Source organism: Ornithorhynchus anatinus, chromosome 15, assembly GCF_004115215.2.
Source record: "Ornithorhynchus anatinus isolate Pmale09 chromosome 15, mOrnAna1.pri.v4, whole genome shotgun sequence".
Classification (NCBI taxonomy): Eukaryota; Metazoa; Chordata; class Mammalia; order Monotremata; family Ornithorhynchidae; genus Ornithorhynchus; species Ornithorhynchus anatinus.
This window is the reverse complement of record NC_041742.1, coordinates 8,107,120-8,127,357: the sequence shown is the minus strand read 5'-3', so window position 1 is coordinate 8,127,357 and position 20,238 is coordinate 8,107,120. Positions and strand designations below refer to the sequence as shown.

Here is a 20,238-nt window from a genome sequence, read left to right as displayed (position 1 = left end):
GATACAATGTTCTGTTCAGGCAGGGCTTAGAACAGGGTAAGTGCTTAACAAATACCATAATTATTATTATTCAATCATATCTGAGAGCTCACTGTGTGCAAAGCTCTATACTAAGTGCTTGGGAGAATACAATACAACGATAGACAGCCATATTCCCTGCCCACAATGAGCTTACAGACCAGAAGTTTCACCTGAAGTCTTTCAATCGATCAGTAGTATTTATCGAGTGCTTGCTATGTCCAGAGAGAATGCAATACTGCAGAATTAGCAGACAAGTTCCCCTTCCATTATAAGTATATAATGTCCATCTCCAGAGGGGGAGATGGACATTAATAGGCACAAGAGAAGCAGCGTGGCTCAGTGGAAAGAGCATGGCCTTTGGAGTCAGAGGTCATGGGTTCGAATCCTGGCTCGGCCACTTGTCAGTTGTGTGACTTTGGGCAAGTCACTTAACTTCTCGGTGCCTCAGTTACCTCATCTGTAAAATGGGGATTAAGACTGTGAGCCCCACGTGGGATAACCTGATTCCCCTGTGTCTACCCCAGCACTTAGAACAGTGCTCGGCACAAAGTAAGCACTTAACAGATACCAACATTATTATTATTATCAAGTTCAGTGCCCTGCACACAGTGAGCATTCAGTAAATACATTTGATAGGAAGGGGCAAGGTGATTGAGTGCTTTAAAGCTGGTAGGGAGTCTTTCTGTGGAGTTAGGCAACTACTGGAGGTTCTTGAGGAGTGGAGAAACATGGACTGAACGTTTTTGTGGAAAAACGATCTGGGCAGTGGACTGAAGTGGAAAGAGATAAGAGCCAGAGAGGTCACTTAACTTCTGTATGTCTCTTTCCTCAACAGTAACATGTGGATTCAATCACTTTTCCCCTCCTACTTAGCTTGTGATATCCGTGAGGAACAGGGATTCTGTCCGAGGTGATTACCTAATATCACCCCAGTGCTTAGAACAGTGCTTGGCACCCAGGAAGCACTTAACAAATACCATAATAATAAAATCAGGGTAATAATAAGGGACATGGCCCCAGGAAGCAACTGTAGCTTCCCGCCTTCATCGCTCTTCATGAAAGGTGGAGAAAAGGAGATGGGAGGACTAAAACTCTTTGGGAAACCTTGTTCTTTCTGTGACAGAATCAACCATGACAGGTCTGGGGATAATCAAGTTCTTGGAGAGAGTGGAAAGTATATATCTATAAATATATATCTCGTAAATGTGTAAACAGGGAGGAAATGGATTAGTATTGTATTTGTTGGAAGGATCCCAAGCCTATTGCCTTAACCCAGTGCATACATTATTTAAAAATGGTATTTGAGCATTGTGTGTGTTGGAAGGTTTGTGTTTGGGAGCACCATGGACAAGCAACCGAGAGGTCTGGTGTCCCCTTTCCAGTTGTGCCCCAATTTTACAAGTCTCTCTCCTTGTTTTGCACTTGGATTTTCATCCTTTATTAACAATAATAATAATAATTACAGGCTTAAGTGTTTACCGGCCAGGCATCCTACTAAGTCCTGGAGTGTATACAAGCAAATCGGGATGGATGCAGTTCTTGTCTCACATGGGCCTCACAGTCTTCATCCCTACTGTACAGATGAGGTAACTGAGGCTCAGAGAAGTGAAGTGACTTGCTTGAGGTCATACAGCAGACAAGTGGCAGAGCCAGGATTAGAACCCAGGTCCTTCTGACTTCCAGGCCTGTGCTCTATTCACTAAGCCATGCTGCTTCTCCATAGTGAGTCCCATGTGGGAAAGGGGCTGTGTCCAACCCAATCACCTTATATCTATCCCAACTATTATTATTATTATTATCATCATCATCATTGTTGTTAAACGTGCTCCAGTGTTTTACTTGATCTCTCAGGATCTGGGTTCTAAACCCAGCCCCACCACTTGCCTGGTCGTGTGACCTCGGGCAAGTCACTTCACTTGGGGGCCTCTATTTTTCCTCCTCGGTCAAATGGGAATTAAATCCCATCTGAGCCCAGGTGGGATGGGGATTGTGTCCCATCTCATTATCCTGTATCTATCTCAATACTGACAAGTGTTTGGCACCTTGTAAATGCTTAAAGGTGATTATTATGGTGATCATCATCATTGTTCTTACAAGCTTACATAGAGGGAGAGATTCTTCCACTCTGTAATATGCTTCTCTATCTTTCCCTCCCTCTAAATTGTGGCACTTTGAGGTTAGGCATCAAACCTGTTACCTCTGTTGTACTCAACCAAGTGCTTAGTACAGTAATAATCACTGTGGTATGGAAGAGCTTACTATGTGCCAAATACAATACTAAATGCTGAGATTGAGTATTAACAGATCCGACCGAGTCCCTGTCTCAAATAGAGGGCTAAAGGGGTAAAAGAACAGGTATCTTATCCCCATTTTTATGGATGTGGAATCTGAGGCACAGAGAAGTTGAATGACCTTCCTAAGGACACACTGTAGGCAAGTGGAGGATCCGGAATTCAAATGCCGGTCCCCTGATTCTCCGTTTCTCGTTAGGTCACGCTTTCAGCAAAATACCGTTGATTGGGTATTTGGAGGAAAATATACTAGGCGAGCGTTAGTTTTGCAGTGTTTTTCCCCTGCCCAAGTTGCTTTCATCCAGTCAGATTTCTCTAAGGTCTGGAGCACTGTGGACCTGGCCACCAGAGATGCTGTCTGCTCGTGCTTGAATGAGATGATGAAGTCTGCAGGAACAAACTCTCCCAACCACATCTCTCTGATCCCCGGAATTAAGGACAGCGCTAACTGAATATAAACTTGATATTTAGAGGTAGCAGTAGAAAAATGGCCCTGGGATTTAATTAGAATCCATTTCTCAGGATGTAGTTATTGCAGGAAACATCTCTCCCTGGTCAGAACTGCAGTAGAGGTTTGGGTGAGCCAAGATGAGGGGACAGAGGAGGGGGCGGGAGCCGTTCTTAGAGGATGGGAATAGAGCACGGGTGCTGTTTCACACTCAGTCCAGCATGCAGAATGATTGAAGCCTGTGGGTAGACCCCCCTCTTCCAGGAAGCCTTCCCAGATTAGTTTGAATCGATCAATCCTATGTATTGAACACTTACTATGTGCAGAGCACCATACTAAGTGCGTGGGAGAGTACAATGTAGCAGAGTTGGTAGACACATTCCCTGCTCACAGTGAGCTTCCAGTCTAGAGTGGGAGATGGATATTAAATTATGGATATGTACCTAAGTGCTGTGGAGCTGAGGGAGAGGTGAATAAAGGGAGTTAAGGTGATGTGGAAGGGGTAGTTTTTTTAAAAATTTTTTTTAATGTTATTTAACAGCATTTGTTAAGCACTTTCTGTGTGCCAGGCACTGTTAGAGGCATTGCGTAGATACAAGAAAAATAGGTTGGACAGAGTCCCTGTCTCTTTTGGGGGTTCTCTGTCTAATAATAATGATAATTGTGGTATTTGTTAAGCATTTACTGTGTGCCAGGCACTGTACTAACCACTGGAGTGGATAAAAGCAAATCGGGTTGGACACAGTCCGTGTCCCACATGGAGCTCACAGTCTCGTGCCCCATTTTACCGATGAGGGAACTGAGGCCCAGAGAAGTTGTGACTTAATAATGATGTTGGTATTTGTTAAGCGCTTACTATGTGCAGAGCACTGTTCATTCATTCAATAGTATTTGAGGGCTTATGTGCAGAGCACTGTACTAAGCGCTTGGAATGTACAAATCGGCAACAGATAGAGACAGTCCCTGCCCATTGACGGGCTTACAGTCTGATCGGGGGTAGATGCTGTTCTAAGCGCTGGGGTAGATACAGGGTAATCAGGTTGTCCCACTTGGGGCTCACAGTCTTAATCCCCATTTTGCAGATGAGGTAACTGAGGCCCCGAGAAGTCAAGTGACTTGCCCAAAGTCACATAGCTGACAGGTGGCGGAGCCGGGATTAGAAACCAAGGCCTCTGACTCCTAAGCCCGTGCTCTATCCACGGCGCTGAAGTCGGAGTCGGTGGTGGGGAGATGAATCAGGGGAGGCTTGCCAGAGACGGTGTGCTTTCAGAAGTACAGCAAACACGGGGAGGGCGGCTGTCTGCCGGATGAGCGGGGGAAAGGCGTTCCGGCAGGAAGGGGGGAATCCTAGGATGCCGGGTGCGTCAGGAGTGTCGTCTGGTGGGATGGGAGATCAGAACAGGGTTGGGAACTCCTCTAGCTTCCCATCTGGAGCTTTTAATTGGATCCTTTCCCAAAGAACCAGTGGAAGAGGATGGCGTCTCCTCAGTTGCCGCTATGATGTTGCCAGCGGCCTCGGAGTGGAGGAGAAGACAGCCAGGAGCCATGTGATGGAAGGGCTGATGGACCAGCCTGGCCTCGGCGGCCTTCCCCGGTTGGCAGAGGGAGCCAACTCGCCAGGCCGGTGGCTCTTGGTTTCCCCTGGGCCGGGCCGCCTTCCCTTTGTGGAAGACTGGCAGCCTCTAGGCCCCAAGCCTGCCAACCCTGCCGGGGAAGTGGACAGGGGCGGCATGTGGAGGGGTGAAGCCCCGCTCAGCTGGCGCTGTCGAGGCGCTGGGGAGCGATGACAGGTCGGTGGCAGGGTGCCACGGGGAGCAGATGGCATCGGGGGTGGGGCAGGGTGGTGGGAGGGGGTGGTTCTTGGCTCCTTCCGTGGTCCCACCTCGTTCCTACCTCAGCAACTGCAGCCGGGACTATTGGATCTGCCTTGAGCCAAAGAATTGTAGCAATCGTAACGGGTCACGTGGTTTAAACCTATTCTATGGACTATGCACTGTGCTAAGCCCTGGGGTGGATGCAAGATAACCCGATGAAACACCATCCTCGTTCCTCAGGGGCTTATTATCGAAGAGAAGCAGCATGGTTTAATGGATCAAATAAGGCCCTGGGAGTCAGAACACATGGGTTCTAATTGCGGCTCTGCCATGTAGCTGTTGTGCAAGTCTGCCGCTTGTCAGCTGTGTGACTGTGGGCAAGTCACTTAACTTCTCTGTGCCTGTTACCTCATCTGTAAAATGGGGATTAACTTTGAGTCTCATGTGGGACAACCTAATTACCCTGTATCTATCCCAGCGCTTAGAAAAGTGCTTTGCACATGGTTAGTGCTTAGCAAGTACCATAATTGTGATTGTTATTGTTATTATTAAGAGGTAGAGAGTGAGGTCATATCCTAGTTATGGTATATTGGTTTAAGCATGTTCTTTGGGCCATGCACTGTGCTAAACCTTGGGGTAGATCCAAGATAATCCCATCACACACCATCCTTGTTCCACAAAGTGCTTCTAATCTAAGAGGTAGAGGGTGAGAAAATATTCTAGTTAGGTTGAGAAGCAGCATGACGTAGTGGATGGAGCATGGACCTGGAAGTCAGAAGGTCATGGGTTCTCATTCCAGATCCGCCACTTGTCTGCTGTGTGACCATGGGCAAGTTATTTCATTTCTCAGGGCCTCAGTTACCAAACCTGTACAATGGGGACTGAGACTGTGAGCCCCACATGAGACAAGGACTTTGTCTAACTTGATTTGCTTGTATCCACCTCAATGCCTAGTACAGTGCCTGGCACAATATAAGCGCTTAACAAATACCATTATTATTATTTTTATTATATTGGTTTAAGCATGTTCTGTGGACTGTGCATTGTACTAAACCTGGAGCAGATCCAAGATGAAGCAATCAGACTCCATCCTTGTTCGACAAAGGGCTTCTAATCTAAGGAGTAGAGGCCGATCAAGTGCTAACTGTCATTTAATCAATCGGTGGTATTTATTGAGCACTTAGAGTGTTCAGTGCACTGCATTAAGAGTTGGGGAGGGTACAGGGCAACAGAGTTGGCAGGCACATTTCCTGCCCACGATGAGTTTACAGTCTAGAGGGGAAGACAGACATTAGTATAATAAATTATGGATGCGTCCATAAGAAGAGTGGGGCTGAGGATGTGGTGAGTAAAGGGGAGAGATCCAATTGCAAGAAGGATGCAGAAGGGTGTGGGAGAAGAGCAAGCGAGGACTTAGATGGGAAAGGCCAAGCACCACTATGGGTCAAGCACTGTGCTAAGCGATAGGATAGGCACAATATAATCGGATCAGACATCATCCCCATCCCACAGACATCTCGCAGGCCAGGATCTTAAGGTCTTAATCAGTAATCCATGTAACGTCCTCTCTGGCGGGGAAAAGATAGTCTTTGTCTGCTTCTCTCCATCTGTGCTTTTTCCTCTGTCATAAAAATAAAAAACTAAAAGTTACACTAAAGGAAATGCTTAATTGCACCCATCACAAATTGAAATATTCCAGAAAGCTTCCTGAGGGAGTTGCCAGAAATTAGTTTCTGTGTACAAAGCCCCAAGTCTCCCGAAACTGAGTCGTTAAGCCAAAATGAAAAGGCTGTACCTGCAGAGGGGTGCATTTTGTAGCTGATGATTTTTAATTACTCCTCGGCGGTACATCTGTCAGTGGAGGGAAATTAATAGTTTTTTGAAGTATGGATCCCCTCTGCATATTTCATGATGCTTCGAAGAGCCGGAGTCCCATGCTGCACTGGATTTTTGAGGCGCACAGGTGGAAATGGATCATGGAGGTTCTCAAAAAAGCCAAAACTTTGACTAGCCGCAAATAATTTTCCCCAGGGCTGCCTCTTTTCTGGTGTCCAGAGAAGAAATGTCTGTGGGCAGTGAACATCAGAAGCTGGAAAGCTTGGAGCACCAGGCGTCTGGGAGGATGTAGGGTCAGGCTGCGAAGGAGTATGGTCTAGCGGATAGAGCATGATCCTGGGAGTCCGAGGATCTGGGCTCTAATCTCACTTGTCTGATATGTGACCTCAGGCAAACCACTTAATTTCTCTGGACCCAAGTTACCTCTTAGGTAAAATGGGTTGTAAAGATGTTAGCCCCATGTGGGACATGGATTGTGTCCAACCTGATAAGCCTGGATCTCCCCTAGTACTTTCATTCATTCATTCAATTTATTGAGTGCTTACTGTGTGCAGAGCAATGTACTAAGCGCTTGGAAAGTACAATTCAGCAACATATAGAGACAATCCTCCAAAGCCTTGTTTCTTTCAGGTTCTAGAGTAGGAGTAATGAAGCACTTTTTCCTCAGATGTGGATCTCTCTCCCTGGACACCTTGAAAGTGTAGCTGCAGTGGGATGTAAGGCCAGAAATTCCAGGTGACTCAGTGTGGTAGCGTGTGGAGGGACATTCAGGCATTCGAGTTCAAACAAGGCTTCCGTCTTGAGCTTCGACCCAGCTTAGAGGAAAGAGCCCGGGGCTGGGAATCATGAAGTGAATCAGTCAATCCTATTTATTGAGCACCTGCCTGCAGAGGACTGTACTAAACTCGTGGGACAGTGCAGTATAACAGACTCATTCCCGCCCGCAATGATCTTACAGTCTAGATGGGGAGACATATATTGATATAAATAAAGAGACCTGGGTTCTAATCTTGGCTCCGCCACTTGCCTGCTAGGTGACCCTGGGAAAGTCGCTTTCCTTCTCCCTACCTCAGTTTCCTCCTCGGTAAAGTAGGGGCTAAATATGTGACTCTTTTTCTCTCTGGGATGGGGAGACTGCCCAGTTAATCAGTGATACAGAGTGCTTACTATGTGAAGGACACTGTGCTAAGCACTTGGGAGAGTAGCCTAAACAAAATAACAGAGTTGGCAAGCACATTTACATTTCGCTTGGGATTTTCGAGTCACTGACAGTGTGTGTGTATTTGTAATTGTCTATCAGATTATAATAACATGTTTTATAGCAGTGGAATCAGCCTCGTACACTTACTGCTCTTTTTAGAATGCCTTAGGTGTCTCTGCTTTCTTTGATCAGAGAATCTTTTCTTTTCTCAGAGATAACTGCTGTGGCTTGCAACCCCTTTCTTTAAAGGACAGGCCATAATTAAGCTATTACTAGAGAAGCTACTCATTGAGGAATTTCTCCTTAGCGTTAACTCCATTCCTGCAGCAGACGTGGTGTAGTGTAGGCGTGAAGAAGTCTGTGTATCCATGACAGGTAAGGCAGAGGGAAGTTAGCCCCAAGCTTAGTTCTGTGTTTTGTTCTCAGTAAGCGCTCAGTAAATCCCATTGATTGCTTTGGTAAGCCCTTCCAGCCCCTGTGAGGACCACAGTGTCTGACCCGAGCTGGCCCAGAAGGAGAAAATTCCCTGGGGAAGACCCTCAGGTCCTGATCTGGCCTTTGGAGTAGTCATCTTAGACGTTGGTCAGCTGGAAGTTGTTAGGAGATCGCGACTCCGACCCATTAGCGATCAAGAAGAAGTTAGCCGAGGGGCAGAGCCCAGGGTCCCTGCTCCTCGTTGGTGATTTTGTCGGCCGGTCTGACGGATCCATCTCTCCTCCTGCCGCAGGTCATGTTAGCCGCTTCTTATTGGTCTCTGCTGGCCCCCGCCGTCGAGATGGCCGAGTCCTCGGGCAAGTTCGGTGCTTTCGCCTTCTTCCCCGTGGCTGTCGGCTTCACGCTCGGAGCCGCTTTTGTCTACTTGGCCGACATCCTGATGCCTTTTCTGGTGAGTGGGGTCTTAGACTGGGCTGGATGGTTGAAAAGTCCTGATTTTCTTGTGGGTTGGAGGATGGCGTGGATAGATGGTGACTTGCGGGCCCTTGGAGTGCACTTCTTGACTGAAATCTGGACCACCTTTGTCACTGAGGACCCAGGACCAATGCTGAAGCCGGTCTAGAGCCAGGAAACTCTCCTAGAAATAGCAGTTTGGGGGATCCTACCCCAAAGACTACCCGGTCAATAGGCCAGGTTCAAGTAATTCCTGACAGGCAAGGTCGGAAGTGAGGGCCCAGTCGATGTAAGTAGCCTTGGGAGGGTGGCTTGAGCAAGAGGCTAGTGAGGAAGGGGGCTCTCCAGCACTTTGACATTATTTAGCACTTACTAGGGTAGATTAAGTCCTCCTTTCCTCTTCTCCCACTCCTTTCTGCGCAGCCTTGACTCACTCCCTTTATTCATCCCCTGCCTCCCAGCCCCACAGCACTTATGTCCATATCTGTAATTGTGTATATTTATATTAATGTCTGACATCCCCTTCTGGACTGCAAGCTCGTCGTGGGCGGGGAATGTGTCAGTCATATTGTTATACCATATTCTCCCAAGCACTCAGTACAGTGCTTTGCACACAGTAAGTGCTCAATAAATACACTTGACTGACTCACTGACTTGACAGGCACAGGCTGAGAGTATGGTGACTTCTTATTTTTGGCTGGTGGGGGCTACTACTATTAATAATAAAAGAGTCAAAATAATGAGTATCAGAGTGCGTTACATGTAGTAAGCACTTAATCATTGGGATAGATTTAAAAAAAAAATAGGTTGGTCCCAATCCCTGTCCAAGTGGGGCTCACAGTCTAAGTAGCTGGGAGAACAGGGATTGAGCCCCCATTTTAAAGGTGAGGAAACTGGGGCACAGAGAAGTGACTTGCCCAGCTAAACAAAACCACCTTTGTAGAGCTTGTGAGAGAAAGCTGACAAAATCTATCACAATCTATCAGTGGTATTTATTGAGTGCTTACTATGTGCAGAGCACTGTTCTAAGCACTTGGGGTTATTATAAATTACTTTTTTATTCATATTAATATCTGTCTCCCCTTCGAGGCCGTTAACTCATTATGGGCCAGGAACGTGTCTGCTAATTCTGTTAGTGCCACGTCTCCCATTTCTCGATCATGTGGCTGCTAGTATCTCTTCTCGTCCTCCTGCCCTGCATAAAATTATTTCTTTCTGTCTAATTCCACTCTGCCCTCTGGTCTGTCATTCTCTGCCATACCTCTCTCCTGTCCTCCCTATCAAAAATCAAAGGCGAAATCCAGCCTCTTGCAGAAATCACCCTCTCTGAGATAATCGTACATCATTATCCACAGATCTGAGAAGACCCTAGGATTTGTTTGATCAGCTGTTTGGAAGGGGTGGATTTTAGCGGGCAGTGTCAACAGTCACCGCCCCATCTGCCTTGGGCAGCTGCAGGGATTTTCTCCGTATTTTTTTTTTCATGGTATTTGTTAAGCGCTTACTACGTGCTGGGCACTGGACTGAGGTAATCAGGTTGGACATAATCCATTTCCGTTTGTTCTCCCACCCATTCTGCAGGTCGGAAACCAGGATTGTACGGAGGGCTTCCGTTGCTTGAGTTCACTTTTTTAAAATGGCATTTAAGTGCTTACCATGTGTCAGGCCTTGTACTCAGCACTGGGTAAGATAGAAAGATATAAGCTCATCAGGTTGGACACTTTTCCTGTCTCACGTGGGGCTTGGAGTCTTAATCCCTATAGAGAAGTGAAGTGACTTGGCTAAGGTCACCCAGCCGACGAGTGATGGGCTAGATTTAGAATCCAGGTCTCCTGACTCCCAGGCCTGTGTTCTTTCCACTAGGCCACACTGCTTGGGACGGCTTTATGACCAGACACCCCCTACCTAAGTCAAATTCTCTCTTTGTATATCTGGTCATGAAAGATCTTTTGCTCACTCCCCGCCACAGCTCTGAATCTGACTTGGGAAACAGATGGGATTTGCTAGTAGGGAAAGACCCTGACGTACATATGACATATGGATTCTCCTCAGTAGGCGTAGCAACAGTATTTCTTGAGCACCACTCGGCGCGGTGCACTGTACTAGGCTTTGGGAAGGATGGAAAGAAGGAGCGTGGCCTATCGGATAGAGCGTGGGCTCAGGAGTCAGAAGGCCCTGGGTTCTAATCCCGAATCGGCTATCTGTCTATCTGTGACCTTGGGCAAGTCACTTCAGGTCTGTGGGCCTCAGTTCCCTCATCTGTAAAATGGTGATTGGGACAGAGGGCCCCATGTGGGACATGGTCTGTGTCCAACTTGATTAGCTTGTATCTAACAGTGCTTAGAACAGTGCTTGGCACAATAGCACTTGAAAAATGCTATCCAAAAAAAAGGATGTGTTTTGGTCCACTCAAAGGATATAAACATTCAAATATTGACAACTAGAGTGATCAGAGAATTGAGTACATACTGGGAGAAGAAGGCTAAGGGAGGTGTAAATATCTTCATAAATGCCAGGGTTGGCTGAAGGGATGATGTCTCAAGGTGACTGGAGATGAATCTGGGAAGACCACCTGGAGGTGGTGGTGTTTTAGGAGGGATATGAGTGAGGGGAGAGTTGCAGACTGTCTCAGGAGACAGCTGCTGAACCATAGATGCACCCTCTGACCACAGGTCTGGGCGTCAGAAGGTCATGGGTTCCAATTCCGGCTCCACTACATGTCTGCTGTGGGATCTTGGGCAAGTTACTTCGCTCTCTGTACCTCAGTTAACTCATCTGTAAAATGGTGGTTGAGACTGTGAGCCCCAAGTGGGACAGGGACTATGCCCACCCCGATTTGTTTGTATCCACCCCGGTGCTTAGTACAGTACCTGGCACATAGTAAGCGCTTAGCAAATACCACATCTACCTTCCTATCTACCTTCCCAGACCTGACCCTTTGCTGAGTAAAATGAATCACAAGAAGCCTCCCGGACAGGAGCTGATGATGGTTTATCTTCCCCAGCATTCAGTACAGTGTCGGGCACTTAGTGAACACTTAACAAACACCCCCACTTGCAGGCAGAGTGCGGGTAGAAGAGGCATCCTTCCTGCAGATGACGGGAAGGGAGACGTTAAAAGCCAAACCGGTTGTTAAATTTAATTTTTTCTCCCTTTCCGAGCCAAAACAAAATCTTGCTCATGCAAAGAGCTTGGCTCGTAACTGTCTGTCAGGTTGAAGGCATTGAGCCTTTGTTCAGTTCACATGCATTGAATCCCTTCTCCCTATGGCTTATTTATTTTCCAGCTGAAATATGGAAACAATGCAGGGAAGGGTTGTGGTGAAATCTTTTACGGGCAAGGGGATGACAAGGGAATATACCAAGAGACACTTCCAAATGGTGGCTTGATGGGAGGGGGAGGAAAAAAGGAGAAATGTGTATCATTCCTTCTTCTTGGGGAGTGGTTTTTTTTATAGTATTTAAGTGCTTTACTATAGCACCGGAGTACCTACAAGTTAGGTTGGACACAGTCCCCGTCCCACATGGGCTCACAGTCTCAATCCCTATTTTACCGATAAGGTAACTGAGGCACAGAGAAGTTAAGCACCTTGCCACAGATCACCCGGCAGACTAATGGGAGAGCCGGGACTAGAACCCAGATCCTTCTGAATCCCAGGTTTGTGCCACTGGACCACACTGCTTTTTCTGGGTGACAGCCTTTAGCCCCTCTTGTCTTTTTGACACCTGGACACCTAGAAACTTGCTTTGTGGTGGGTGCTTTTTTTTTTGCTGGCTGGAGAAGTGGTCTGGCCTAGTGGCAAGAGCACGGATCCGAGAGTCAGATGACCTGGGTTCTAGATTGGGCTCTACTACTTGTCTTCTGCGAGACCTTGGGCAAGTCACATAATCTCCATGGGCCTCAGTTTCCGTATGTATCAAATAGGGATAAAGCACTTGTAGTTCCTCCACAGACTTTGTGTTCCATATGGGACCTAGGCTGTTAGCAATCTGATGATCCCATATCTACCCCAGCACTAAGCTCAGTGCTTGGAACATAATAATCACTTAAATCTTGTTGTTATTATTATTATTTGACCTTTGGGGACAGATGGAAAGGGGAAGAAGTGGCAGAATTTTGATTTTTGAGTTTGGGCTGTGCGTCCTGGATCAAACTGTTAACTTGAAAGGAAAATTGGGTGGGAACTTTATGGTTCATTGATATTCAGCGTTGTCCCTCCCCCCTGCCACCTTCTAGGGACAGCTCAGCGAACAATTTTGGCTCATTCCACCCATCGCGGTGAGGAAAAATCTGGCCTCTCATCTGTTGGATTTTCCCCCTCGGAGCGCCACCTGCTCTGAAGCTCTGTCCATCCTGCCTTAGCGTGTTGCCTTTTAAACTGATTTAGTTGTGAAGCGAAGGTCCCCATGGCTGCTTCTGGTATCATTTAGATAAGTGGCAAACCATAGGCCTTGGGAGAAATGCTTCAGTGGGAAAGGGACTGGAAGAGGTTCCATGCGGTCACTAGGAAGGACTGGTTTTCGGGCTTAGCTGGCTGAGGGTGGGGAGGTTTGAACTTCGTAGGGTTTTGCTGAGGGACAAATGATGATGATTCTGTCGTGTGTGTGTGTGTGTGTGTGTGTGTGTGAGAAAAATTAGAAAGCAGAAAAGTTTCTCCTTCCCCCCCATCTCTGGTGACAGGTTTGGTTTTACTTAGTGAATTTTTTGTTTGTTTTGATTTTTAAACCAGTGGTTAAAATAAGTAGCCACATTCTAAGAATGGGATGGATCTTTTGTGACTTGTAACTAAGGTGGCCAAGTTGTTGCTCACAAACTTATTGCCTATTTATATTAATGTCTGTCTCCCCCTGTAGACTAAGCTCGTTGTGGGCAGGGAATATGTCTGTTATATTTTACTCTTCCAAGGGCTTAGTACAGTGCTTTGTACATAGGAAGCACTCAATAAATATGATTGAATCTTTATATATTGGAAATTATTCATATTAATGTCTGCCCCCCAGACTGTAAGCTTATCTGTTTGCTAATTCTGTTGTACTTTCCCAAGCGCTTAGTACAGTGCTCTGCACATAGGAAGCACTCAATAAATACGATTATTTGCCCCATAGCACTTACATACCTTTAAATTACATAAATAAGTTATGCATATATTCATATTATAAATGTATTCATACTCAATATATTCATATTCTAAGTTGTCACACTTATTGCATATTTATATTAATGCCTGTGTCCCCCTTATGACCATAAACTTGAATTGGGCAGGAACATTCTACCACTCTGTTATTCTCTCCCAAGCGCTTAGTACAGTGCTCTGCATGTAGTAAGTGCTCAACAAATACCATTGATTGATGTGGGGCATGGACTGTGTCCAAACTTATTAGCTTGTATCCACCCCAGCACTTAGTACAGTGCCTGGAATGTAGTGCTTAACAAATGCCATTAAAAAAAAAGCTACATTCCAGCTGAAATCAGTCATATTTGAGTGCTTACTACGTGCAGAGCTGTACTAAGTGCTTGGCAGAGAACAATGTAATAGAATTGGTAATAATAATTATGGTATTTGTTAAGCCCTTAACTATGTGCCAGGCACTGTACTAAGTACTGGGATAATATTGGTATGTGTTAAGCATTTACTATGTGTCCTAACCTTCCTGCCCGATTCAGGCTTACAGTCTAGTGAGTGAGATAGACATTGATATGAATAAATAAGTAATTTATAATATATATTTTAAAGATATGGACCTAAGTGCCGTGGGGTTGGGGGTAGAGCGGATATCCAATGTCCAAAGGTCACAGATTGAGGTGCAGAGACGAGGCAGAAGGGAGAGCGAGCTGATGCTGCTGATGGTGGACCTGCTTGTCTCACAGCCGTTAGGAAAGGAGCGACTCTCTTGGAGCAAAAACTCTAGAAGGGGCGCGAGGCAAGGGAGGCAATGGAGAAAACAGCACCAGCACTGCAGTCCTCAAAAGTGACTGCACATCAAAGGACACCCTTTTTGTGTGCACGCTGGGGCTGGGCTTGTGAGTCCTTCATTGGCCTTACTAGTGTGCATCTCTTTCTCTCCTTCACTCTCTCTCTCTCCTTCCCTCTCTCGCTCCTTCCCTCTCTCGCTCCTTCCCTCTCTCGCTCCTTCCCTCTCTCTCCCTTCCCTCTTTCTCTGGTCTCTGTCTCTCACTCTGTCTCTCTCTCCCCCACCCTCCCTCTCTTAGACACACGCGCAGCCACACTCGGATGAAATTCACTCTCATCATCTTGAAATACAGATCATATTTGTGACAGGCTTCATCAGCTAGAGAGGAGGTTGAGGTTTTTGCTAACTGCACAGAGGAACCTTAGCATGTTTGAGCTATCTTTCTTCCATCAATCATTCAGTCACCCATACACTTTTTGTTTACTGGGTGTTGTATTAAGCACTTGGAAGCGTTTGAGTTATTATACATGATCCCTGCCTGCAAGATGCTAGAGAAGCAACGTGGGAAAAGGGGAAAGACAATGGGGTGTGGGTGTCATAAGGACCTAGGTTCTAATCCTGGATCTCTCACTTGTCTGGTGTGTTTCTCTGGGTAAGTCACTTAACTTTTCTGTCCCTCAGTTGCGTTTTATGTAAAATGGGGTGCAAGACTGTGAGCCCCATGTGGGACATGGACTGTGTCCAACGTGATTACGTTGTATCTGTCCCATTGCTTAGTACAGTGCCTGGCACATAGTAAGCATTTAACAAATGCCATTAAAAACAAAAGGAGCTTATAATCTAGTGGGAGAGACATTAAGGTAAATTAAGCACTTAGTACTGTGCCTGATATGTAATAAGTGTTTAACAAAGACCACTGGGGGGAAAAGAGGACAGTCTGGCTGGAGAGATAAGATTAAATTAAGAATTTAGTACAGTGCTCTCTGTGAAGTTAGCTCTCAATAAATATCATTGGTAAATTACAGCTGGATGAAATCATCAAGATAAGGCTATGGGCATGAGCTAGAGTAATGGTTTCCTAAATGCTCAGTGGATACAGATTCAAATTTCCTCATCTGTCCAGTAGGGATGAAGAGTGTAAGCCCCACATGAGACAGGGACTGTGTCCAACCTAATTAGCTTGTATCTACCCCAGTGCTTAGCACAGTGCCTGGCACATAGTAAGCACTTACAAAATGCTATTTAAAAATGTGCATGGGAAAGGCAGGAGGGAGAGAAACTAGGAGGGGGAGATGGGATTTTAGTAGGATTTTTGAAGTTGGGGAGAGCGCTGGTCTGTCAGGAAGGGAGAGGGAGCTTCAGAAAGCAGGGAGGATGTGAGCGAAGGGGTCAGTGGTGAGAGCAGAGCGTGGGGCATAGTGAGTATGTTGGTGTTAGAGCCAAGTGTGTGGACTGAGGTTTGGTGACTGAGAAGCAATGTTGGTAAGGAGGGAGAAAGCTGATTGAGTGCCCTAAAGCAGAGGGTGAGGAGTTCTTGCAGTATTCATCAACTGGTGGTGGTAATAAAATAAATTCCGGTATTTAAGTGCTTACTGTGTGTCAGGCACTGTACTAAGCGCCGGGGTGGTTACAAGCAAATTAGGTTTGACACAGTCCCTGTCCCTTGTGGGGCTTACAGTCTCAATCCCCATTTTACGGATGAGGTTGCTGAGGCACAGTGAAGTGTCTTGCCCAAGATTGTGGTGTTTGTTACCACAACCTACTGCCTACTGGGTGCCAGGCACTACTAAGCGCTGGGGTGGGTGCAAGGAAATTGGGTTGGACACGGTCCCTGTCCCACATGAGGCTCACAGTCTTATCCCCATTTTACAGATGAGGGAACTGAGTCACAGAGAAGTGAATTGACATGCCCAAGGTCACCCAGCAGGCAAGTGGCAGAGCCGGGCTTGGAATCCAGGTTCTTCTGGCTCCTGTGCTGTATCCACTAGGCCAAGCCAGATTTAGTAGACTCGCTGTGGGAAGGGAACCCGCCTACCAACTCTGTTCCAGCGTACTCTCCCGAACGCTTAGTCCAGTGATCTGCACACAGGATGCCCTCAATCTATACCATTGATCGATTCATAATGCTCTTATTCCAGCCGTCTCCACTCGGAGCCGGCTCCTATTTGGTTTCCTCCCCCGCTCCCAGGGAGGAACAGTGAGTGTCCGCCAATCAGTCTTCCCCTCGGCAGAATAGCATCCCTCGCGGGCCGATCCTCAGAGAAAACTGGGGACAGAACATTTGGCGGGGTGGGGTGGGGGATGTCCTCTGAGCCTCCCCGAACGGCAGATGGTGTGAGCATCCTGGGTTTTCCAGGTTGTGGGCGGACTCATTGTCTTTTCCCAAGTGGGCCTCCAAAGCTGCCCTGGAAGCGTGCGATTATCCACTAGGGCTGGACCGTCTGCAGCCATAGAGGCTTCTGGGCCAGGTGGCCAACAGCAGCTGTAGCACAGAAGTCCGACCTCATCGGTTTTGTGAATATTTATGAGACCGACCGTATCATCGGTTTCTGTCAGAAGGTCATAGACCACCGGCCTCCCCTGAGGGATGATCAGGCATCGCCCAGCGAACCCTGGACCTCCGTCAGCGATGGATCCCATTAGCCCTCGGTGGACTCCGCTTCCCTAAGGCCGTTTCTGTTTATGGCTCCCAGGGAAGCTAAAGCCGCTGACAAAAGGAAGTCTAGCCGGTGTGGAATTGTGACTGAAAGGACAGTCGTCGTGTGAGGAGAGGTGCCTTCTGCTTGGGTTTGTGGCACTGACGCTTTTCATTCTGCCTAAAGCTGTCCTTAAGAGGAATTGTCACTCTGGTTTAATGCTAAAACTTTGGCTGGACTTTCCAATTAGTCAGTTAACTGTATTTATTTTTTAATGGTACTTGTTAAGCGCTTACTGTGTGCCAGGCACCGTACTAAGCGCTGGGGGAGATACAAGCTAATCAGGTTGGACGCAGTCCCTGTCCCACATGGGGCTCACAGTCTTAATGCCCCATTTTACAGATGAGGGAACTGAGGCACAGAGGAAGGGAAGTGACTTGCCCAAGGTCACCCAACAGACAAGTGGTGAAGCAGAATTGAGAAACCAGTTCCTTCTGACTTCCAGGCCTATGCTCTATCAGTTATGCCACCCTGCTTCTCTGAGAGCTTATTGAGCATTTCCTATATGCAGACCACTGTACTAAGTGCCTGGAAGAGTTTCCACTGCTTTTATCTCCCGGCGATCCTTCCCTTATCACTCTGTAGCATGTACTGAGTCCTGACTTAGTCAATCAGCGGTATTCATTGAGAGCTTATTATGTGCAGAACACTGTACTGAGCGCTAGAGAGAGGACAATACAACAGAATTAGCGGACATGCTACAGTCCAGAGAGCTTACACAGTTTTGGGAAAAACACAATGGAAATAAAAATCTGATCCTTTCTCTCCCGAGATATGCAGCACCTTGCTTGGCCAAGCTCTCTGCAGTGCTAAATTAACTTGTATTGCACTTTCCTAAGCGCTTAGTACAGTGCTCTGCATGCAGTATGCACTTCATAAATACCATTGATTTAGTGTTTTCAATCTGTCACCTGTGCCGTTGGATCTTTGATCTCTCTTTCTCCACCCACCAGCAGCACAGCATTCATATATGCAGCTATATATTATTTATTTATTTCAATGTCTGTCTGCCCCTCTAGGTTGTAAAGCTCATTGTGCACAGGGAACATTTCTTTTATATTGTTTTATTGTTCTCTCCCAAGCCCTCAGTACAGTGTCCACAGTAAGCACTCAATAAATGTTGAAAGACTTCGTAATTCTCCACCAAAATGTGTCAAGCCTATTCCAATGAAGAGCGTGAGGAGGGTTGGTGGCTTTAATTCTGCAGCATTTTTATTTCTCAGTTCAACCTGATATTTATCTGCCCTCTTAATACTGATGTTCATCTAGTACATCAGAGCTATCTCTTGTGAAAATAAAAATCTGCTTATCAGACATCCTGAAGTACTTCCTGGTGACGTGAGGCCAGTGAGAGTTGAGTGGGTAGGAAACTTAAGCGTTAGCGTTTCTTGGTCATTCTCCAGTGTTCTGCTTCTGACATTGGCTACAGGTGGCTCAAAAAAGCATTGTGCTGGTTGCTTAACTTGATGCCCCCCCAAAGGAAGCCCGTTCACCCTCATTTTTATCTTCTAATATTTAGCCAGCTTTTTGTCTGTAGCAGAACATTCTGGGAAGTAGCATGGCTTAGTAGAAAGCACCTGGGTCTGGGAGTCAGAGAGCCTGAGTTCTAAACCCAGATCCGCCACTTGCCTGCTGTGCGACGTTGGGCAAGCCACTTAATTTCCCCGTGCCTATTTCCTTATCTGTGAAATGGTGACTAAGACTGGGAGCCTCACATGGGACTACCTGATTAGCTTGTATCTACCCCAGTGCTTAGTTCAGTTCCTGGCACATAGTAAAGGACTTAACAAGTAACATTATATATATATATATATATAAAACATTATATATATATATATATAAAATCACTTGACTTCTAAGGGCCTCAGTTTCCTCACCTGTCAAATGGGAGTTAGATATCTGTTCTCTTTCCGCTTTAGACTGTGAGCCCCATTTTTGAACAGAGACTGTGTCCAACTTTATTATCTTGGGTCTATTCCAGTGCTTAGTACAGTGCTTGGAATGTAAGCACTTTACAAGTACCACAGTTGTATTTCCTTGGATGCCAGCATTACTCACACAATTATTATCATCATTAAGCACTTGGGAGAGTTGTGTTTCGGCTCCTTTATAAGATTCACTTTCACAGTTACTCAGTTTTCTCCTGTAACGGGGTTGTGTGTTTGTGGAACCCCATGTTAAGGGAAACACAGATAATTCTCGCCCTATGTCCAGCGCCGTGTATCCACACAGGAACCTTTTTTCAGACACCACATCAGTCTCTATCCAGAAGCGTGTGTTTTCTTGGAAGAAGATTCCCTAATTTTATTGTCTCATTCGCTTCAAAATGTGTAGAGAAAATATGCTGTCTGGCAGAACTGAGCATGTGTCATCCACGCGAACGGTATCGATAATGATGACAATAATAACAATACCATCCCTCTTAGTCTTACAGCTTCAGTACACGATAAATCACCCTCACCTCTGTAACCTCATTATGTTGATAATGCAATCGGTATTCCTGTAAGTTAAGCAGCACAAATATGATTATCCCCATTTCACATAGGAGGACATCAAGGCCCAGAGACAGGATAATGTAGGATCGATTGGTCTCATGGGGCTCTAGCTTAGAGTTTCCGGCGAACTTCCAAGCAGAGCTGCTCTGTTTAAAATCAGTGGAATTCTCCCCCTTCCCCCCCTTTTTTTCAATGGTATTTGTTAAATGCTTATTATGTATTGAGCACTGTTCTAAGGGCTGGAGTAGACGCCAGTTTTATCAGTTTGGACACTGAGTATCACTTCACTTTATGCCTCAGAGCCCTCAACTGTAAAATGGGAATTCAATAATAATAATAATAATTATGGTATTTGTTAAGCGCTTACTCTGTGCCGAACACTGTTCTAAGCTCTGGGGTAGATACAAGGTAATCAGGTTGTCCCACCTGAGGCTCACAGTTTAATCCCCATTTTACAGCTGAGGTAACCGAGGCACAGAGAAGTTAAGTGACTTGCTCAAGGTCACACAGCAGACAAGTGGCAGAGCTGGGATTAGAACCCTTGTCCTCTGACTCCCAAGCCTGTGCTCTTTCCACTGAGCCACACTGCTTCTCGAATCTTAATCCCTCCTATTTAGACTGTGAGCCCCATATGGG

General features: G+C 46.3%; 1 protein-coding gene across 6 annotated transcripts in view; it reads left to right on the top strand.

Annotated features, from left to right (window-relative positions):
- Positions 1-20,238, top strand: part of SLC39A11 (solute carrier family 39 member 11) — a 233,827-nt gene that overhangs the window by 48,161 nt on the left and 165,428 nt on the right. For 5 of the 6 annotated variants that reach the window (XM_029080018.1, XM_029080017.1, XM_029080019.1 and 2 more), the window contains one exon: positions 8,339-8,497. The exons of the other annotated variant lie outside the window; for it this stretch is intronic. In XM_029080018.1, coding sequence (XP_028935851.1) covers positions 8,339-8,497 — 159 coding nt within the window. The remainder of the gene's footprint in view (positions 1-8,338; positions 8,498-20,238) is intronic. 6 annotated transcript variants of the gene reach the window in all.